The sequence below is a fragment of the Salmo salar genome, chromosome 13 (assembly GCF_965601325.2).
Source record: "Salmo salar chromosome 13, fSalSal1, whole genome shotgun sequence".
NCBI lineage: Eukaryota > Metazoa > Chordata > Actinopteri > Salmoniformes > Salmonidae > Salmo > Salmo salar.
In genome coordinates this window covers 97,798,465-97,821,741 of record NC_138303.1, presented here as the reverse complement: position 1 = coordinate 97,821,741, position 23,277 = coordinate 97,798,465, and the positions used below count along the sequence as shown (strand labels likewise).

Genomic DNA, 23,277 nt, shown 5'->3' with positions numbered 1-23,277 from the left:
AAGCAGCTTTTTCTGTAACCCCCATAATTAGAAATTCAAAATACATATGGAAACTATTACAACTGAACCAAATACTGCAATTATCACTACTATTCTCACTTCAGCGTTAACGGACCATAAAAATATTATCATGTGTTCTGAGAAACAAAAGATGACATCATCAAGTCAATGTGTTTATTTATTAGAATTCCATCACTTGAAGTTGGAAAACATTTGGTACTGTGTCTAAACACACAAAATCAAAGAGATTCACAATTATGTCAACAAATGGAAAGAAAACAAAGATACATGGATACCTGGTTTATGACTTGGTAAAGGAAAGAGGGACAGTTGAGTTCCACACAACGGCCTCTGACATGATCCCTTCAAGTGTTTTCTGACCGTAGGAGTGTTGAAACTAAGAGGAGAATATGTATACTATGTACAGAGAGTGGGAATGACAGGGAGTGTTGATTGGCTCCCAATGGGACCAATGACAGCCAGGAAGGGGTGTCGGTCCAAAGCAGCATGAGCAACAACAACATTCTAGAATGGCGCCAAGATACTCATTTTACAACAGACTAAAATAATTTCTGTTCAGGGATTTCAAACTCCAGAGTCGCTAAAAATACTCTCAAATAGCACCATGTCCACATCCCTCTTCAAATGACCACAGATCTTAACTAGATAGATGAAAGCAACACTTTAGAAATGCCACCTATTCTAACCTACTGGAAGATTCCACCATATTATTTTCACCTACCAGCTGGCATATACAGAAGTGAGGCAACAGAGCAAAGGAGAGGAAAATATTTGAGTGTTTCGGGACATAACATGTAGAACTGCATTCAGCAGGACGATACTCCTGGACAGGTCGTTCGCTAAAATCTTCCTGAAACTCTCCTGCAGACTCCCCTATTGTTCAGTGGTTACAGTAACAGCAGGTGGTAGAGGTGGTCAAATGGTTGACTCCTTCTCAAGGTTGGGCTCAATTAAAATCTCACTTCAGTCAAATTAAGAATTTAAATAGAAATTGGCTGAAATGAGATGGGTCTTACTCCAACCCGGTTTCTTCTGGCTTTAACCGGTCTCTTTCCACCCAGCCTGACCAAAACCAACAACGGTTTACATCCGTGATATGAAAACATACAATTGAAGTCGTACATAATCTCCCACATCACTAAAACATCCTATGATCACACCTAGTTTAACTGACACCATGGTCCACGACTGACAACAGCACAACCAAAATACAACATTTGATACTCAAACCAATACAAAACAAATTGAGACGGAGCACTCTTTTTTTACCAAGGGAACACTGGGCTTCAAATGCTTGTTGGACGTTCTGACCAAGCCTTCTGTTCTACTCCAGATATTCATTCAGACATGTTTACGATGAAAGACGAAGGGGAATATATATACGTACATAAGCATACATGAGCTACAAGTTTCCCAAGGACTACTCCCCCAAACTCCTACTGAGATATAACACAGTGTCTTTTCAGTTACCAGTTAGATGACAAAACTTAGCCACTGCCTTTCTGTACGTCAGTTAAAGGGGAGGTATCCATGTTATGTGCCTGCCTTTCCCCTGTAAGACTGAAACACTTTCTTAAAACAAGATGAAAGGTAGTGGTAGCTAACTATCTAAACCAAAGGACTAGAATATATAATGGCCATGACATTACAGAATGTCTCTCTCGCTCCTCTCAGTATTCATTCAGGTTATTTAGCTACTTCAGTCATGACGGACATGGCTGCCACGGGTTTGACTATTCCTGCCTAAACACTTAATGTGTGTGTTTCTGTGTGTGTGTGAGACAGAGGTGCAGGAATGGAGGCTACATGACGATGGTTTTGGATAAGGGCTGTGGTAGGGTTTGCATGTGGTTGGGAATGGAGGTGTGATTGGTTCTGAGCTCTTCTCTTGGTTGGTGGGTCTTGCTCCTGCTTTATGCCTCCAGCTCAAAGCCCAGGCCAACCTTGTGACCGCCGGTGTTGAAGTTCTTCCCATCGATCAGGGCTGACAGAGTCACCTTCACACCTACACGCACAGAGGAGAATAATATTACTGGAGGAGTTAAACACCACAGCTACACCTAACATAACGGTTGTGGTTAGATCATAACCTTGTCTGTTGTGATTGTTACTCACCTGGCCTGAGGCTCTGGGTGTAACCGACTCCAATCAGGCTGGCGTTATTCACTTTGGCCTGCAGGGGGACACACAGTTAGAGACAGCCAGAGAACGTGTGTTAGTGTGTAAAGCTGGCTGAAGTCCCGCCAGGGTAAAGCGTGTAAATGGAACGTGTGTGTAAACGTAAGTGTGTGTTACTCACAGACAGGGAAGCATCTTTGTCCAGAGCGTATTTGGCTGCGATGCCGAAGCGTGTGTTGTTGCTGCCGGCCGTCCAGGCCAGAGTGACCGCCGTCTCCAACTGGTCATCCACCTTCTGGTAGATAGAACCCCCAAATTCTGTCCCATCGTTCCTGAGAGAGGAGAGAGAGAGGAGAGAGAGGAGAGAGAGCAGTTAACAGTTAGACATGCCCAAATCAACCCCTAGTTCATACTCCTAGACACCTTCTGGTGGGTGGAACCCTCTTAATTCTGTTCTGTCATTAATGAGGGGGGGTAACACAGAAACTCCTTCCTACTCTAACCTCCATACCATTACTACTGAGAGACACGGGGCAACTGCAGCCACGGGTCCCAAACTTTACCATCTAACACATTCCACATTTCTGATGACTCACTCAAAAACAAAAACAGTGTTTCTAGGCAAGATCCACTGCACTGAGATACTCACACATTGGTGTGGAGCTGGAAGTCTCCAGCCTTGTATCCCAGGGCAAAGTTGTTCTGGGCCAGTTTGGACTTGGCCGTGTCAAAGGCCATCTGGTACCCGGCCAGCCAGCCCTCATAGCCCACCACTGCGGCTGCGTGGATGATGGGACCCTCGAAGTCGACGTCACAGCCCACATTAAGGAAGTCACGCTTGTAGCCAGTCTTCAGCTTGCCACTCTTCTTGCTGAGGACAGATGGAGAGGAGACAGGAAAATTAGACATCCAACAAATAACCTTTCATATCTGATCCTTCACACTACAAAAAAAGAAAGGTGATAACATAATTCAAGAATAAATGCTAAATCATTTCATATTTTTTGGTCAAAAGGAATAACGTGGTATGTCGTTAACAGTTTGATGTCCCTCTCTCACCCAGTGTTTGGTACGAAGGATGTGTCCAGAGCCAGCTTGAGTCCCTGAGCCAGCTGGTCCTCCACAGTGACCTCTGTAGCCAGAGTGTTGTCGGTGTTCCACTTCTGGTTGAAGCTCAGGCCCAGCTCCTTCATCTTGTACTTTGTCTCCAGGTTACCAGCTGCCTTCCCTGTGTCTGTGTTACTGGAACCTGATGTGTTGAACTCCTGAGGGGAGAGAAGAGAGGGTGGGAGAGAGTGAGAAAAAGAGGGAGAGAGAAAAAGAGAGTGGGAAAATGTATGAGGCAAGAGATGGTGGAGAGAGAGTTGTGGTCAAATAGTTTGAAGTGAGTGAGATCTAGAAAAGCAGGTTTTTGAAAAGGGAAGTTTTTTGCTGACAGCAGAAGAGGACACCCTGTATGGTTAATGAACTATGTGAGGAGAAACACAGAAAACAGATTACAAGTAATAGAGCATGAAAAGGTTCACCAGGAAAAGAAAGGTCAAGAAAGTGAGGGATGCAAGGTAAGGAGGGTGGATAGGTGGGTGGGAGGATGTATAGACAGTAACACTATATATACATAAGTATGTGGATACCCTTTCAAATGAGTGGATTTGGCTATTTCAGACACACCAGTTGCATCCCCCACATCGAGCACACAGACATGCAATCTCCATAGATAAAAATTGGCAATAGAATGGCCTTACTGAAGAGCCCAGTTACTTTCAACATGGCATCATCATAGGAGGCCACCTTTCCAACAAGTCAGTTTGTCAGATTACTGCCCTATTAGAGCTGCCCCGGTCAAATAAGTGCTGTTATTGTGAAGTGGAAACATCTATGAGCAACAACAGCTTAGCCGCGAAGTGGTAGGCCACACAAGCTCACAGAACAGGACCGCAGAGTGCTGAAGAGCGTAGAACGCAAAAATAGCGTGTCCTCGGTTGCAACACTCACTACCGAGTTCCAAACTGCCTCTGGAAGCAACGTCAGCACAAGAACTGTTCGTCGAGAGCCTCATGAAATGGGTTTCCATGGCCGAGCAGCCGCACACAAGCCTAAGATCACCATGCCCAACGCCAAGCGTCGGCCGGAGTTAAAAAAATATATATATATACATTTTACCTTTATTTAACCAGGTATGCTAGTTGAGAACAAGTTCTCATTTACAACTGCGACCTGGCCAAGATAAAGCAAAGCAGTACGACACAAACAACAACACAGAGTTACATATGGAATAAACAAGCGTACAGTCAATAACACAATAGAAAAAAAAAGAAAGTCTATATACAGTGTGTGCAAATGGCATGAGGTGGTAAGGCAATAAATAGGCCATAGTAACAAAGTAATTACAATTTAGCAGATTAACACTGGAGTGATAGATGAGCAGATGATGGTGTGTAGGTAGTGATACTGGTGTTCAAAAGAGCAGCAAAGTAAATAAAAACAATATGGGGATGAGGTAGGTAGATTGGGTGGGCTATTTACAGATGGACTATTTACAGATGGACTATGTACAGCTGCAGCGATCGGTTAGCTGCTCAGGTAGCTGATGTTTAACGTTTAGTGAGGGAAATATAAGTCTCCAGCTTCAGAAATGTTTGCAATTCGTTCCAGTCACTGGCAGCAGAGAACTGGAAGGAAAGGCGGCCAAATGAGGTGTTGGCTTTGGGGATGACCAGTGAGATATACCTGCTGGAGCATGTGCTACAGGTGGGTGTTGTTATCGTGACCAGTGAGCTGAGATAAGGTGGAGCTTTACCTAGCACAGACTTATAGATAACCTGGAGCCAGTGGGTCTGGCGACAAATATGTAGCAAGGGCCAGCCAACTAGAGCATATAGGTCGCAGTGGTGGGTGGTATAAGGCGCTTTGGTAACAAAACGGATGGCACTGTGATAGGCTACATCCAATTTGCTGAGTAGAGTATTGGAAGCTATTTTGTAGATGACATCGCCGAAGTCGAGGATTGGTAGGATGGTCAGTTTTACGAGGGTAAGTTTGGCGGCGTGAGTGAAGGAGGCTTTGTTGTGAAATAGAAAGCCGATTCTAGATTTGATTTTGGAATGGAGATGCTTAATGTGAGTCTGGAAGGAGAGTTTACAGTCTAACCAGACACCTAGGTATTTGTAGTTGTCCACGTATTCTAGGTCAGAACTGTCCAGAGTAGTGATGCTAGTCGGGCGGGCGGGTGCGGGCAGCGAACGGTTAAAAAGCATGCATTCAGTTTTGCTAGCGTTTAAGAGCAGTTGGAGGCCACGGAAAGAGAGTTGTATGGCATTGAAGCTTGTCTGGAGGTTAGTTAACACAGTCCAAATAAGGGCCAGATGTATACAGAATGGTGTCGTCTGCGTAGAGGTGGATCAGGGAATCACCCGCAGCAAGAACGACATCGTTGATATATACAGAGAAAAGAGTCGGCCCGAGAATTGAACCCTGTGGTACCCCCATAGAGACTGCCAGAGGTCCGGACAACAGGCCCTCCGATTTGACACACTGAACTCTGTCTGCGAAGTAGTTGGTGAACCAGGCGAGGCAGTCATTTGAGAAACCAAGGCTATTGAGTCTGCCGATAAGAATATGGTGATTGACAGAGTCGAAAGCCTTGGCCAGGTCGATGAAGACGGCTGCACAGTACTGTCTTTCATCGATGGCGGTTATGATACCGTTTAGTACCTTGAGCGTGGCTGAGGTGCACCCATGACCAGCTCGGAAACCGGATTGCACAGCGGAGAAGGTACGGTGGGATTCGAAATGGTCAGTGATCTGTTCATTAACTTGGCTTTCAAATACTTTAGAAAGGCGGGCCGGATGGATATAGGTCTATAACAGTTTGGATCTAGAGTGTCACCCCCTTTGAAGAGGGGGATGACCGCGGCAGCTTTCCAATCTTTAGGGATCTCGGACGATACGAAAAAGAGGTTGAACAGACTGGTAATAGGGGTTGTAACAATGACGGCAGATAATTTTAGAAAGAGAGGGTCCAGATTGTCTAGCCCAGCTGATTTGTACAGGTCCAGCTCTTTCAGAACATCTACGATCTGGATTTGGGTGAAGGAGAAGCTGGAGAGGCTCGGGCAAGTATCTGCGGGGGGTGCGGAGCTGTTGGCTGGGGAAGTCAGGAGGAAAGCATGGCCAGCCGTAGAGAAATGCTTATCATGGATTTATCGGTGGTGACAGTGTTGCCTAGCCTAAGTGCAGTGGGCAGCTGGGAAGAGGTGCTCTTGTTCATGGACTTTACAGTGTCGCAAAACATTTTGGAGTTAGAGCTACAGGATGCAAATTTCTGTTTGAAAAAGCTAGCCTTTGCTTTCCTGACTGACTGTGTGTATTGGTTCCTGACTTCCCTGAACAGTTGCATATCGCGGGGACAGTTCGATGCTATTGCAGTCCGCCACAGGATGTTTTTGTGCTGGTCAAGGGCAGTCAGGTCTGGAGTGAACCAAAAGCTCGCCACCATTGGACTCTGGAACAGTGGAAACGCATTCTCTGGAGTGATGACTCACACTTCACCATCTGGCAGTCCGACGGACGAATCTGTGTTTGGCGGATGCCAGGAGAACGCTAAATGCCCCAATGCATAGTCCCAACTGTAAAGTTTGGTGGAGGAGGAATGCAGCATGGGGGCGGCAGCGTAGCCTAGTGGTTAGAGCATTGGACTAGTAACCGAAAGGTTGCAAGATCGAATCCCCGAGCTGACAAGGTACAATCTGTCGTTCTGCCCCTGAACAAGGCAGTTAACCCACTGTTCCTAGGCCGTCATTGAAAATAAGAATTTGTTCTTAACTGACTTGCCTAGTTTAATAAAGTTAAAATAAAATTAAAATTAAAATAATCGTCTGGGGCTGTTTTTTCATGGTTCGGGCGAGGCCCCTTAGTTCCAGTGAAGGGAAACCTTAACGCTACAGCATACAATGACATTCTAGAAGATTCTGTGCTTACAACAGTTTGTGGAAGGCCCTTTCCTGTTTCAGCATGACAATGCCCCCGTGCACAAAGCGAGGTCCATAAAGAAATCATTTGAGATCAGTGTAAAAAAACAACTTGACTGGCCTGCAGAGCCCTGACCTCAACCCCATCGAACACCTTTGGGATGAATTGGAACACCGACTGCGAGCCAGGCCTAATCACTCAACATCAGTGCCCGACCTCACTAATGCTCGTGGCTGAATGGAAGCAAGTCCCCGCAGCAATGTTCCAACATCTAGTGGAAAGCCTTCCCAGAAGAGTGGAGGCAGCAAAGGGGGACCAACTCCATATTAATGCCCATGATTTTGGAATGAGATGTTCGACGAGCAGGTGTCCACATAATTTTGTTCATGTAGTGTAGGTGCAGCAAAGCAGTGAGTGGTTGAAGCTGGACAAAGAAATAGATGACAAAATGAAATTAGTTGAGACAAGAATTAAAACATTTTTTGGAGAGCAACATTGTTGAAAACTTTATCACTGACACCAGTCAATCCAGATGGACAAAGAAATGGATGTGAAATACATGTAAATGAGTTGGACAGAGACAAAAATGTTAAATAATTATAATATTCACTGGACAGTGATGTAGATGCAAACAGACTAACAGTACCATCTGCTGGACACAAGGATGCAAAAACAAGACTTAACAGTGAATTCAGACAGTCTGTCGATGCATCTTCCAGCACGTATCATGTTGTACATACATAGAGACATCAGCACACTGTGGGAGAGAGTCTTACCATCTACAATAGAGCGCAGTCCAGGAGGCAGCGGGGAGGCAGGGGGACAGAGCAGGGGTTAGGATAAGCAGATATGGAGACAAACAGGCCCCACACAGTCTTAAACACAAGCTGACTCTCTCTCACACACACACAGCCTGTCATATCTCTTTATCCTGAAGCATAAAGCCAAGCAGAGCCAGCAACGTCACCTAGCAACCTGTGAACCTTAGAGCTCAGAATTACAGACAGTTAGAAGGGTCGTTATAACAGTACCATAGAGAGAGAGAAGGGTTATTTATAAAATTAGTCAGAATCACAATCTACTTTTTCCTCATAGAAAGAAAAATATGTTCTACTAAGATGTTCTACGAAGCAAGAAGGAATGTTAATGATTGATTAACATTAACAGAGAGAGAAAGAGCAACCGAGGCAGCGCAGGTGGTACAGTGGAGTGGGGAGAGAGAGGGAAGTAGAAAAGGGGAGGACAGAAACAGAAGACTCACCACTCCGCTCTGAGACTTGGTCTTCAAGTCCAGCTTCACGATGCCGAAGCCTTGAGGGTTAAACAAGAGGTTGACAAGCTAAGTGTACATTTGAGGAGACTCGTAGAACAATGACAATTTGTTTATGATGCGTTGAGTTACATCATGGTTTGCATTTATGATGTGCATCTTTCCCTTTCAAGACGTTTCCATACGTATCCAGATACATGGGCTCCAACACCATACAGGAACGATACGCTTTAGTTTGAATCGATTCGGTGCGATTTCAGTTGCATGCTCTTCGACGCACTAACATTTGTGGAATAAACCCACATTGGTAACACTACTTTAAGGGTCCATAATTAACCAATTATATAAGGCATTTATAAATTGGGTATTCCCCATGTATTAAATCGCTACTCACACAATAATAAACCATTTACTAATCATTAGTAAAGCATTTTTGCAGTCCCTAATCTAGAGTGAGTGCTATTTATACTTTAGAAAGTTGAGTGACCAGTAGAACTTCTCACAAAAAGATGGGCATGCCAATGGTAGACATTCTTGCTGTACCTGGTAAAATAACAATCATACAACACAGGATGTTTAAGTAAACTCATCAAAAAAAGAAACGTCCCTTTTTCAGGACCCTGTCTTTCAAAGATAATTCGTAAAAATCCAAATAACTTCAAAGATCTTCATTGTAAAGGGTTTAAACACTGTTTCCCATGCTTGTTCAATGAACCATAAACAATTAATGAACATGTACCTGTGGAATGGTCGCTAAGACACTAACAGCGTACAGACGGTAGGCAATTAAGGTCACAGTTATGAAAACTTAGGACACTAAAGAGGCCTTTCTACTGACTCTGAAAAACACCAAAAGAAAGATGCCCAGGGTCCCTGCTCATCTGCGTGAACGTGCCTTAGGCATGCTGCAAGGAGGCATGAGGACTGCAGATGTGGCCAGGGCAATAAATTGCTATGTCCGTACTATGAGATGCCTAAGACAGCGCTACAGGGAGACAGGACGGACAGCTGATCGTCCTCGCAGTGGCAGACCACGTGTAACAACACTTGCACGGGATCGGTACATCCGAACATCACACCTGCGGGACAGATACAGGATGGCAACAACAACTGCCCGAGTTACACCAGGAACGCACAATCCCTCCATCAGTGCTCAGACTGTCTGCAATAGGCTGAGAGAGGCTGTACTGAGGGCTTGTAGGCCTGTTGTAAGGCAGGTCATCACCAGCCATCACCGGCAACAACATCGCCTATGGGCACAAACCCACCGTCACTGAATCAGACAGGACTGGCAAAAAGTGCTCTTCACTGACGAGTCACGGTTTTGTCTCACCAGGAGTGATGGTTGGATTCGCGTTTATCGTCGAAGGAATGAGTGTTACACCGAGGCCTGTACTCTGGAGCGGGATTGATTTGGAGGTGGAGGGTCCGTCATGTTCTGGGGCAGTGTGTCACAGCATCATCGGACTGAGCTTGTTATTGCAGGCAATCTTAACGCTGTGCGTTACAGGGAAGACATCCTCCTCCCTCATGTGGTACCCTTCCTTATGACCCTCCAGCATAACAATGCCACCAGCCATACTGCTCGTTCTGTGCGTGATTTCCTGCAAGACAGGAATGTCAGTGTTCTGCCATGGCCAGCGAAGAGCCCGGATCTCAATCCCATTGAGTACGTCTGGGACCTGTTGGATTGGAGGGTGAGGGCTAGGGCCATTCCCCCCAGAAATGTCCAGGAACTTGCAGGTGCCTTGGTGGAAGAGTGGGGTAATATCTCACAGCAAGAACTGGAAAATCTGGTGCAGTCCATGAGGAGGAGATGCACTGCAGTACTTAATGAAGCTGGTGGCCACGTCAGATACTGACAGTTACTTTTGATTTTGACCCCCCCCCCCCCGTTGTTCAGGGACACATTATTCAATTTCTGTTGTCTGTGGAATCAAATCAAATGTATTTATATAGCCCTTCTTACATCAGCTGATATCTCAAAGTGCTGTACAGAAACCCAGCCTAAAACCCCAAACAGCAAGCAATGCAGGTCTAGAAGCACAAACTTGTTCAGTTTTTGTCTCCGTTGTTGAATCTTATGTTCATACAAATATTGACACATGTTAAGTTTGCTGAAAATAAACACAGTTGACAGTGAGAGGACGTTTCTTTTCTTGCTATTTTATATATATAAATATAAAAAACTGAAGTTTAAATGCATTTGGCTAAGGCGTATGTAAACTTCAAGTGTGTGTGTATATATATGTATATATATACACATACACATACCACACACACACACGTGTAAATAACTAGCTTACTAACATTGACAAATGTGTGAGTAATGATAAATAAATTGAGAGCAACCGGATTGTAAATGCATTATAAATGGTACATTATGGACCCGTCAAATAAAGTGTAAACCCATTCTAAATTAGAATCTGCTGCTGATGGACCCCAGACCCCTGAGCGCGATCTGTCTGAGCTGACTTCTGTGGGTGTGTGGAAATGTTGCTTGTCTATGAAGGTATGTCTATGAAGTCGGTCTATGAAGTCGGTCTATGAAGTACAGTGCCTTTTAGACATTTTTGCTCATTTATTTACTTTTAAACCCGGAAATATTACATTTACATAAGTATTCAGACCCTTCACTTTTCTGAAGCACCTCTGGCAGTGATTACAGCCTCGAGTCTTCTTGGGTATGACGCTACACGCTTGGCACACCTGTATTTGAGGAGTTTCTCCCATTCTTCTCTGCAGATCCTCTCAAGCTCTGTCAGGTTGGAAGGGGAGCGTCGCTGCACAGCTATTTTCAGGTCTCTCCAGAGATGTTTGATCGGGTTCAAGTCTGGGCTCTGGCTGGGCCACTCAATGACATTCAGAGACTTGTCCCGAAGCCATTCCTGCGTTGTCTTGGCTGTGTGCTTAGGGTCTTTGTCCTGTTGGAAGGTAAACCTTTGCTCCAGTCTGAGGTGCTCCGGAGCAGGTTTTCATCAAGGATCTCTCTGTTCTTTGCTCAATTCAGCTTTCCCTCGATCCTGACTCGTCTCCCAGTCCATGTCGCTGAAAGACATCCCCACAGCATGATGCTGCCACCACCATGCTTCACTGTAGGGATAGTGCCAGGTTTCCTCCAGATGTGATGCTTGGCTTTCAGGCCAAATAGTTCAATATTGGTTTCATCAGACAAGAGAATCTTGTTTCTCACGAGTCCTTTAGGTGCCTTTTGGCAAACTCCAAGCGGACCGTCATGTGCCTTTTACTGAGGAGTGGCTTCCATCTGGCCACTACCATAAAGGCCTGATTGGTGGAGTGCTGCAGAGACGGTAGTCCTTCTGGAAGGTTCTCCCATCTCCACAAAGGAACTCTAGAGCTGTCAGAGTGACCATCGGGTTCTTGGTCACCTTATTGATCAAGGCCCTTCTCCCCTGATTGCTCAGTTTGGCTGGGCTGCCAGCTCTAGGAAGTCTTGGTGGTTCCAAACTTCTTCCATTTAAGAATGATGGAGGCCACTGTGTTCTTGGGGACCTTAAATATTGCAAAAATGTTTTGGTACCCTTCCCCAGATCTGTGCCGAGACACAATCCTGTCTTGGTGCGCTACGGACAATTCCTTCGACCTCATTGCTTGGTTTTTGCTCTGACATGCACTGTCAACTGTGGGACCTTATATAGACAGGTGTGTGCCTTTCCAAATCATGCCCAATCAATTGAATTTACCACAAGTGGACTCCAATCAAGTTGTAGAAACATCAAGGATAATCAATGGAAACAGGATGCACCTGAGCTCAATTTCGAGTCTCATAGCAAACTGTCTGAATACTTATTTAAATAAGGTCTCTGTTTTTATTTATTATAAACTTGCAAACATTTCTAAAAAACAGTTTTTGTTTTGTCATTATGGGGTATTACGTTTTTTTTATTTAACCTTTATTTAACTAGGCAAGTCAGTTAAGAACAAATTCTTATTTACAATGACAGCCTAGGAACAGTATTGTGTGTACATTAAATTAGTTATTTACTTCATCAATCAATTTTAGTACAAGGCTGTAACGTAACAAAATGTGGAAAAAGTTAAGGGGTCTGAAAGTAGGTCCATCTTCATCTTATTCAAATGTTAGTCAATGTTGGAATGATTTAATTGTTTCGCTTACTTTGTGTATTATAATTAGCTCGTGTGCTTTTCTTGACGAGGAGCAGATACTATGTTGTTGGGTCTAACCATATTTGCCATTGACAATCTACCATTCAAATATTTGTTTTCAACAAAAAGTTCAGTAATTGACCCATGTAATTCCAGTTGATATTGCAAGGGTTGTTTTGTTTGCGCACTAAGCTTGACTGTGCGTCGGTATATTGTATATAAAAGTGGATCCTCGTGATTGTATTTTCCTCCCTTTTTAGACCACATAGGCCTAATAAAATACTTCAAATGGTAGGCTAACCGAGTCTCTCTCGCTCTCCCTCTCTGTGTGAGAGTAAAGTTAAGGCCTCAACATCTTGCTGAATTTATCTGAACTAATATCTGAATTTCTGTGGGTGTCCATTTTGAAAGTGCTGAATGAATAGGCCCTCGTTTGCTTGCACTTGCTTATACTTAGAGCTAAGTGTTAATGATATAAGAATAAGCATTGTGAATTTACTGAACATAAATGTAATAATGTTTGTGTATGGTTCAAAAGTCAAAATTAATTTTGGCGTTAGTTATTATTGAAGGAGAATGTGGTTCTTACAGACTTACATATCCACAAGGAGTCAGTAGTAACCACATTTGTTTAAGCAAGTCAGCCATATCAGATATAGATTTTAGAAAGGCAGTAAATAAGGCTTGATGAACTGTTGCGCTGCCAGACAAGGCTCTGCTGATAGCTAGGTGTAGCGGTGTTAAGGATTCACTCCATGGTGCTGAAAGGAAAGCTCTGCTGTTGGCACGGTTTTATGTACTGTAGTACCTAACAGTTTATGGCCACCGTTTGTCACTGTTGTAGTGCAATTAATGTATTGTTTAGTGTTGTGGCTTTGCTGGCATGCATCTAAAATGTTTTGAGTTTGCCCCACCAAGATTTACATGCTAAAATCGACACTGCTCTGTATATATATATATATATAAAAAAAACATATTACACTATTACACTAATTGCAAAACTACCAAAATTATTGCTGTTGGTGAACCTGAGAAATCAAAATAAGATCTATTGTAGGCCCCGTTCAGCAGGTAGCCTATAGCCAGATGAGTTGTCTCCGGCAGCTTACTTTTAGTCTGGTAAAATACAGTTTTCAACAGCGCATAGATAATAATAACCTAGAAAATTACATAGGTTGTCAGTTAACTAATAAAACCTTATATTGCGCTAGTCATTTTTGGATTTTATTGCTGAAGGTGCTGGGCACCATATGTAGTTTGACTAGGCTACTGATAGTCCCTGGGATTGTTCAGCAGGTAAAAGGACTTGTAGAGCAAAGACTGTCAACGCAGTTACATGCTTTGTTCGACACTGAAGGAGAAGACGCATCAGGTGTCACAAAAAATGTGGTATTTTCAGAAGGTAGAAAGTAAGCAAAAAAGAGTGAATTAGCGATTCATAACGTTTTAATATATTTTCTGACCGATGCATGCTACATTTTAGAGGTCGACCGATTAATCAGAATGGCCGATTATTTAGGGCCGATTTCAAGTTCTCATAACAATCGGGGATCGGCACTTTTGGACACCGATCATGGCCGATTACATTGCACTCCACGAGGAGACTGCGTGGCAGGCTGACTACCTGTTATGCGAGTGCAGCAAGGAGCCAAGGTAAGGTGCTAGCTAGCATTAAACTTTTCTTATAAAAAAAACAATCAATCTTAACATAATCACTAGTTAACTATACATGGTTGATGATATTACTATTTTATCTAGCTTGTCCTGCGTTGCATATAATCGATGCAGTGCCTGTTAATTTATCATTGAATCATAGCCTACTTCAACAAACGGGTGATTTAACAAGCGCATTCGCGAAAAAAGCCCCCTTCTTAAAATCAATACACAAGTATATATTTTTAAACCTGCATATTTAGTTAATATTGCCTGCTAACATGAATTTATTTTAACTAGGGAAATTGTGCCACTTCTTTTGCGTTCTGTGCAATAGAGTCAGGGTATATGCAGCAGTTTGGGCCGCCTGACTTGTTGCGAACTGTGAAGACTATTTCTTCCTAACAAAGACAGCCTACTTCGCCAAACGGGGGATGATTTAACAAAAGCGCATTTGCGAAAAAAGCACAATCGTTGCACGAATGTACCTAACCATGAACATCAATGCCTTTCTTAAAATCAATACACAGCAGTATATTTTTTTTAAACCTGCATATTTAGTTAAAAGAAATTCATGTTAGCAGGCAATATTAAACTAGGGAAATTGTGTCACTTCTCTTGCGTTCATTGCACACAGAGTCAGGGTATATGCAACAGTTTATTATAATTAAGTCTATGATTTGATATTTGACAGAGCAGTCTGACTGCGCAGTGGAAGGCAGCAGCAGGCTCGTAAGCGTTCATTCAAACAGCACTTTCGTGCATTTGCAAGCAGCTCTTCGCAATGCTTCAAGCATTGCGCTGTTTATGACTTCAAGCCTATCAACTCCCAAGATTAGGCTGGTGTAACCGATGTGAAATGACTAGCTAGTTAGCGGGGTGCGCGCTAATAGCGTTTCAAACGTCACTTGCTCTGAGACTTGGAGTAGTTGTTTCCCTTGCTCTGCAAGGGCCGCGGCTTTTGTGGAGCGATGGGTAACGATGCTTTGAGGGTGGCTGTTTTCGATGTGTTCCTGGTTCGAGCCCAGGTAGGGGCGAGGAGAGGGACGGAAGCTATACTGTTACACTGGCAATACTAAAGTGCCTATAAGAACATCCAATAGTCAAAGGTATATGAAATACAAATGGCATAGAGAGAAATAGTCCTATAATTCCCTCAACCTAAAACTTCTGACCTGGGAATACTGAAGATTCATGTTAAAATGGAACCACCAGCTTTCATATGTTCTGAGCAAGGAACTTAAACGTTAGCTTTTTTTACATGGCACATATTGCATTTTTACTTTCTTCAACACTTTGTTTTAGCATTATTTAAACCAAATTGAACATGTTTTCTTATTTATTTGAGGCTAAATTGATTTGATTGATGTATTATATTAAGTTAAAATAAGTGTTCATTCAGTATTGTTGTAATTGTCATTAGTACAAATAAAAAAATATAAAAAAATAAAAAAATATAATATATATAATATTTTTTTTATTTTTTCCATTTTTTTAAAAATATTGATTTATAATAATATACTGCTCAAAAAAATAAAGGGAACACTAAAATAACATCCTAGATCTGAATGAAATAAATAATCTTATTAAATACTTTTTTCTTTACATAGTTGAATGTGCTGACAAAATCACACAAAAATAATCAATGGAAATCCAATTTATCAACCCATGGAGGTCTGGATTTGGAGTCACACTCAAAATTAAAGTGGAAAACCACACTACAGGCTGATCCAACTTTGATGTAATGTCCTTAAAACAAGTCAAAATGAGGCTCAGTAGTGTGTGTGGCCTCCCTACGAACACCTGGGCATGCTCCTGATGAGGTGGCGGATGGTCTCCTGAGGGATCTCCTCCCAGACCTGGACTAAAGCATCCGCCAACTCCTCGACAGTGTGGTGCAACGTGGCGTTGGTGGATGGAGGGAGACATGATGTCCCAGATGTGCTCAATTGGATTCAGGTCTGGGGAACGGGCGGGCCAGTCCATAGCATCAATGCCTTCCTCTTGCAGGAACTGCTGACACACTCCAGCCACATGAGGTCTAGCATTGTCTTGCATTAGGAGGAACCCAGGGCCAACCGCACCAGCATATGGTCTCACAAGGGGTCTGAGGATCTCATCTCGGTACCTAATGGCAGTCAGGCTACCTCTGGCGAGCACATGGAGGGCTGTGCGGCCCCCCAAAGAAATGCCACCCCACACCATGACTGACCCACCGCCAAACCGGTCATGCTGGAGGATGTTGCAGGCAGCAGAACGTTCTCCACGGCGTCTCCAGACTCTGTCACGTCTATCACGTGCTCAGTGTGAACCTGCTTTCATCTGTGAAGAGCACAGGGCGCCAGTGGCGAATTCTGTTTCTGACCGTTTGAGCAGACACATGCACATTGGTGGCCTGCTGGAGGTCATTTTGCAGGGCTCTGGCAGTGCTCCTCCTGCTCCTCCTTGCACAAAGGGGGAGGTAGCGGTCCTGCTGCAGGGTTGTTGCCCTCCTACGGCCTCCTCCACGTCTCCCGATGTACTGGCCTGTCTCCTGGTAGCGCCTCCATGCTCTGGACACTATGCTGACAGACACAGCAAACCTTCTTGCCACAGCTCGCATTGATGTGCCATCCTGGATGAGCTGCACTACCTGAGCCACTTGTGTGGGTTATAGACTCCGTCTCATGCTACCACTAGAGTGAAAGCACCGCCAGCATTCAAAAGTGACCAAAACATCAGCCAGGAAGCATAGGAACTGAGAAGTGGTCACCTGTTGTCTATTCCATTTGCACAACAGCATGTGACATTTATTGTCAATCAGTGTTGCTTCCTAAGTGGACAGTTTGATTTCACAGAAGTGTGATTGACTTGGAGTTACATTGTGTTGTTTAAGTGTTCCCTTTACTTTTTTGAGCAGTGTATAAAAGAAAAACGTTATTTTTTTAACCGGCCTATTAAATCAGGATCGGCTTTTTTTGGTCCTCCAATAATCGGTATTGGCATTGAAAAATCATAAATCGGTCGACCTCTACTACATTTTGATCAGTTTGGGGTCCACGGACCAATGCAGTTGCATCTTAAACATTTTAAAAAAGGGACCAAGGCATATTGCTGAATCCTTACATCCCTATTTGCTTTGCTTTCCAACAGTCCATAACCTCGCCAGCCAAGTGCAACTTAACATTTTCACATTGGCTGATTCCCAGGTGACTTTGGGGTTTCAAATTCTAGCACGACCAGTAACTTCATCTGTTATTTCATGCTTTAGCTAACTCCTCTGACTGTCATGTGTGGAATTTTGGCTTCTCCTAGGTAAGCTAACTGTTCAGGTGTGCAAATGGTTTTACTATTTAGTAACCTATCATAGCCCTTGCTGAAGATATTTTAGTTAGTAACTCACCATAGCCCTTGCTGAAGATGTCCTTGGCAGCCTTGCCCAGGTCTGAGTATGAAGGAGGAACAGCCATTGCACCTGGAGAGGAGGAGACAAGTCAGGAAAGGCAACACATGCAAGCCATATACAGTTGTGGCCAAATATATTGGCTCCCTTGCACTTTAAAAAAAATAATTCCCCATTTCTTCTAAAATAAGTTGAAATACATTTTTAAAAATGGCCTCCTGACCTTGCTATTAGATTTAACATTGCAGGACCATTTTTATTTTTGTAAACTTAAGTTAACAATTCAATTTTTGAAAATAAAGACAAATGGCATGGACAAAATGGCCTCCTTATTGGCAACCCATAGCTTTTACTTGGTTGCACAGCCATTGGCCAAGAGAACTGCCAACAAATGTTTCTTGTAGCCATCAATGAGCTTGCTGCACTTTTCACTGGCAATTTGGCCCACTTTTTAGCAGCAAACTGCTCTAATTCTTCTATGTTTGAGGGGAGCCCTCCACCAAGTGCTGTTTTCAGCTCTCGTCATAGGTTATGGATATGATTCAGATCTGGATCGTCGCTGGCCACTCCAAAACAGTCCAGTGATACTTCTTGAACCATTTCAGGGTGCTTTTGCTGTATTTTTGGGGTTGTTGACTTGCTGGAAGACCCACAACCATCAACAGAGACACCATTTTGGACACTGGGTTGAACATCACACTCCAAAACACAATGATAATCGGCTGATTTTATGTCTTGCACACATTCAATGGCCCCAGTATCAGAGGCAGCAAAGCAACCCAACAGCATTACCAAAACTCCCCACGTTTGATTTTAGGGAGGGGGTTCTTTTCTTTGAATGCTTCATTTGGTTGTTGGTAAACATGAGACCCCCCTGCTGAAGGAGACACAAGAAAGCCTAATTGAACTTCTCAAAAACCTAAACAAGCCTAAATCCTGGGGAAATGTTCTGTGGACCAATGAAACAAAATCAGAGCTCTTTGGCAATACAGATCAGCACTGTGTTTATTGACAACCAAATTAAGCAGTCAATGAAAAGAACACCCTCCTACAATCAAAGACGGGGCGGTTTGATAATGCTGTGGGGTTTCCTTGCTGCCTCTGGTACGGGGGGCCTTGAACGTGCACAAGGCATCATGAAATCAGCAGATTATTAGGTGTTTTGTAGTCCAATGTTGGACCCAGTGTCCAAAAACTGGGTCTCCATTGTATGTTGTAGTCTTGGTCTTCTTCCTGCTGGACAGCAACCCCAAACACAAATCAAAAAGCACCCTGGAATGGTTCAAGAAGAGATGTTGGAATGCTCTGGAGTGGCCAGGGAAGAGTCAAGATCTGAATCACATCCAAAAACCTATGGTGAAAAGAATTAGAGCAGTTTGTAGCTGAGAAGTGGTCCAAATTACCAGTAGAAAGGTGCAGCAAGCTCATTTACGGCTACAAGAAGCGTTTGTCCGCAGTTATTGGCCAAAGACCGTGCAACCAAGTACTAGCTCTGGAGTGGCAATAATTTTGCCCATGCCATGTCTTCATTTTCAACATTTAAATCGTAAACTTATATTTGCAAAAATAGGTTCTGCAATGTTGAAAATCCAATAACATTGTGTGGTGACCAAAGTTTCTTTTTAAATTACAACTTGTTTTAGAAGAAATAGGAAATGATTTAAGAAAAGTGCAAGGCTGCCAATATATTTGGCCGTAACTATGTCCCACTGCAATACTTGACTCAGTGTGTGATGTTCTAGAACGTTGCATACAGCTGACATGATTCCCTCAGGACTGATTTGGAAGTTGTCACTAGAAATCTCAGGACCAGAAGGACTGCAAGTGTGCCAGTGACTATTCTGCAGCATGACTTTCCTGCAGCAGACATTATTTTCCTAGTGAATCATCAGTGTAGAATAGACGCCCTGTCACATATCCTTGGCAACCAGAGTGCTGGGAGGCTGGGTACCTAGGTCATGTGACTGGTTTCCCAGTGAGTGAGCTCAACTGGAGAACAGATTGTTTCTTCTTGGCAGGAAGCTAGCTAGGCCGATACCAGCATCACACACAGCACTGGATTAGCCTATAGCTTTGATTGACCTACATAACCGTAAGGGGATGCTTTACATGGCATTCTAGGCAAGTTTCCAAACCTATCATCTCAAGGATAAACTGAAGTCAGAGGTGGCATATATTGTCTTGACTGGGGACAACAGGAGCTTGCAGAACAGGCTGCAGTATTTACAAATCTAGGCCCTTGTGGGTTGACAGGACTGGGTGTAACTGATGTGAAATGGCTAGCTAGTTAGCGGTGGTGCGCGCTAATAGCATTTCAATCGGTGAAGTCACTCGCTCTGAGACCTTGAAGTAGTTGTTCCCCTTGCTCTGCAAGGGCCGCGGCTTTTGTGGAGCGATGGGTAACGATGCTTCGTGGGTGTCAGTTGTCGATGTGTGCAGAGGGTCCCTGGTTCGAGCCCAGGTAGGGGCGAGGAGAGGGACGGAAGTTAAACTGTTACATGGGCACAGGCACATATTGTAACAATATTTGCAGTTAACACAATACCAAACTAAGAAAACAAATAGCTAGTTGATTTTTACATTGAATTTTATTTTCAGGTGGATTTTGAGTTACCTTGATCTGTCACAAAGCCCAAATATGTCAGGTTAGTAATAATTGTTTTTTATTTAACCCTTATTTTACCAGGTAAGTTGACAGAACACACAGGGTAGAGGAGGGGGGGATGAATGAGCCAATTGTAGATAGCTAGCTAGATGCATCTAATAATGAATACATTTAAAAACGTGTAATGTTATGTCATCCTTCCAACCAGCTAACAGTAAGGCACTGGTTAATTCACTTGGCTGATTATCTTCTAATTTCAGCACGCAATGACAGCTAACGTTAACTACGCAACTTAGTTTAGCTAGATAGACTCAACCAGAAAAAGGTGTGTTCATCTTGAAGGTGAGGGTCATAACTATCAGTTGCCAAGGTGAGGGTCCTAACTGTAAGTTAACGCCACCAGCACAAATGAAAGTACCTAGATGGCTAGCTAGTTTATACATTTCCACAGCTACATTTTCATTGTTCTATTGTTAGCAAGACGAGTGGCGGACGAACATGTTTTGTACACGGTCTATTTCTGACAAAGGACTGCAGATGGGACCGTTTAAGAGTCAGTTGTGGTGGTTAGCCAGGCTAGTCAAACTGGCTAACGTTAGCCATCTGAAATGTTGGCTAGCGTAGATAACGTTACATCTGCAAGATGCATTGGGGATGACTGGAATCAGTAAGAGTAAATATGCCAACAACGACAATGTATCATCTATTAAAGTTAATTACTTAATTAGATAAATATTGCAGCTAGTTAGCCTCGTTAGCTAACAGTAGCTAATAGTGGAAAAAACATGGTATACGCCCCCTATATCTTAAAAAAAAAAAATCCTTTAAAACGTTAAAATAACGCTAAATAAATAGTTTAATATCGTTAATTGCAACAAAACTCCACCTGGGATTATACAGCACTTTGCCAAACAACATTATGTAATATTTGCTAGCTAACAAGTTAGCATGTTAACCACATTAGCTGAAACAGATGGACATTGGAATAGGCCCTTGTAGCGAGCTACCTAACATTAGCTAGTTGCCCAGTTGGTGCAGTGGCTAACCTTGGACAACCGCGATAACTAGTGTAGTGACATTTACTGTCAATTAATCATCCATACGATGAATGGCATTAAAAAAAAAAAAACATTAATGTTTTATATTAGCTACATCAACAGTTGAATGTTCATAGCTACCGATTTTATGTTGTGAAGCAAGGAGCGATGGATATCTGCAAAGCGTCTGAACACTGTTCCTTTTTCAACCTGTCAAAACTAGCATCTGCCGGCCTGGCAAAGATAGGGCACAGTGAAGGAGACACAGGGAGCATGCGCAATTCACAGGGGCGACTGTATGAATGACTGCAGAAATATGCAATTTACCTACCGGTACATAATACACATTTGTTCAATTAATTCCAGCATTTTCTAATACAGTAGTAGATTCAATGAATGTATTTATATTAGTCGAAGTGCATCTCAAATGTCAGCAATTTACAGCCTTTATACTGCCTACAGTTTGTAACATCATTATATTCGGACGAAAATTGAATTTTTTTGTGCCAAATAATAAGATGAGAACGATAAGTCATCATCACTGTAGCCCCCCTATGAGCAAAAAACGTCGAAAATACGTATTTTCTGTTGAAAAAACGTTGAAAATAGTATTGTGCTCACTGGGGAATGTAATGCTTACATCGGGCCCAATTGTTAGGGTCAAAAGTATTATTTGTGTCAGGGCCACAGTGGTGAAAAACACAATTGCTGTTGTCATTTACACCTGCACTTTAGGCCAGTGGCAACCCTAAGAAAGTTTACAGTAGGATGTTTGGAGAGGTAGCATTGGGAGCTATTTTTACAGTCTGGTTGGGAGAACTTGTGAGGTGTCTGTTTCTCAAACTAGACACTCTAATGTACTTGTTCTCTTGCTCAGTTGTGCACCGGGGCCTCCCACTCCTCTTTGTATTCTGGTTAGAGCCAGTTTGCGCTGTTCTGTGAAGGCAATAGTACACAGTGTTGTACTATATCTTCAGTTTCTTGGCAATTTCACACATGGAATAGCCTTCATTCCTCAGAACAAGAATAGACTGACAACAATTTTCAGCTGTGCTAACCTAATTCATCCCTTCATCCGCACAAAACAAAACATTACTCGTTGACTACAGTACTCATGTCATCTAGTTCTTAAGAAAATGATTTTTCTAATGATCAATTGGACTTTTAAAATGATAAACTTGGATTAGCTAACACAACGTGCCATTAGAACACAGGAGTGATGGTTGCTGATAATGGGCCTCTGTACGCCTATGTTGTATACATCTGCCGTTTCAAGTTACAATAGTCATTTACAATATTAACAATGTCTACAATGTATTTCGGATCAATTTAATGTTATTTTAATGGACAAAAACTTGTATTTTCTTTCAAAAACAAAGACACTTCTAATTGGCCCCAAACTTTTGAATGGTAGTGTATGTTATGGTTCAATCTTAGTTTTCCTTATCTCCACTGTGGAATGTCCATGTTGATCCTCTTGGTCCATCCACCTGTCTTTGTTAGTCAGGCCTGACCCCTTCATCCCGTAGTTTATTCCAGTTATCTATTTTAATATGACTGAAGATGCAGAGGCCCCTTCTAATAGGGTATAACAGACTGGTTAGAACTTTGACCACACGCCCTCTAGATGGACTACATGCCCTCTATCAAATCAAAACGGGATTTTTTTGTCAAAACAAAGATGTAAAAGTATACTAGACATTTATAGAATACATCATACATAGTTTGACGATTCTGTGACAAACGGTGAATTAATTATTGATTTATACTGCTTTAAATGCCATTTTATAGATTGTATGTATTTCTATCAAGTAAAAACTGGAATTTCTACTCAAAACAAAGGTTGTAAAAGTATGCTAGACATTTATAGAATAAATCACATCTAGTTTGACGATTCTGTGACAAACGGTGAATTAGTTATAAATGTATACATTTTTAAATTGCTTTCGGCGAATGTCTGTTGAATGTCTGTTGAATGTGTGAATATAAAACCAAGTCCCGTTCCACCTTAAATCGGATTTGCGTTTGTGAAAAATATGGCGCTTTTATGAGGGTGAAAACCCCGCGCCCCGCCCTAAAAACACTGACCACG

At 42.8% G+C, this 23,277-nt stretch overlaps 1 protein-coding gene across 2 annotated transcripts; it reads right to left on the bottom strand.

The window, feature by feature from the left end:
- Window positions 1-160: 160 nt before the first annotated feature.
- Window positions 161-21,458, bottom strand: zgc:56235 (porin). 2 transcript variants are annotated; one of them, XM_014138449.3, is made up of 9 exons: window positions 21,327-21,446; window positions 19,887-19,989; window positions 17,544-17,615; window positions 8,372-8,421; window positions 3,199-3,404; window positions 2,789-3,010; window positions 2,321-2,471; window positions 2,137-2,194; window positions 161-2,026 (listed from the first exon to the last, which is right to left on the bottom strand). In XM_014138449.3, the coding sequence occupies exons 3-9, from the start codon at window positions 17,608-17,610 to the stop codon at window positions 1,935-1,937; spliced, it is 846 nt and encodes a 281-aa protein (XP_013993924.1). In that variant the 5' UTR covers window positions 17,611-17,615; window positions 19,887-19,989; window positions 21,327-21,446; the 3' UTR covers window positions 161-1,934. The 2 variants fall into 2 exon arrangements, with proteins under 2 accessions (XP_013993924.1, XP_013993923.1); XM_014138448.3 differs by lacking the exon at window positions 19,887-19,989 and having other exon boundaries at window positions 21,327-21,458.
- Between the last annotated feature and the right edge of the window lie 1,819 nt (window positions 21,459-23,277).

Excerpts from the sequence above, each read along its gene's own strand:
- zgc:56235 (XM_014138448.3), bottom strand. The coding sequence starts at position 17,610 with ATGGCTGTTCCTCCTTCATACTCAGACCTGGGCAAGGCTGCCAAGGAC. Across the intron at positions 8,422-17,543 it reads CATCTTCAGCAAGGGCTATG|GCTTCGGCATCGTGAAGCTG; the intron begins GTGAGTTACTAA and ends TTAACCCTCAAG. Across the intron at positions 3,405-8,371 it reads CCAAGTCTCAGAGCGGAGTG|GAGTTCAACACATCAGGTTC; the intron begins GTGAGTCTTCTG and ends CTCTCCCCTCAG.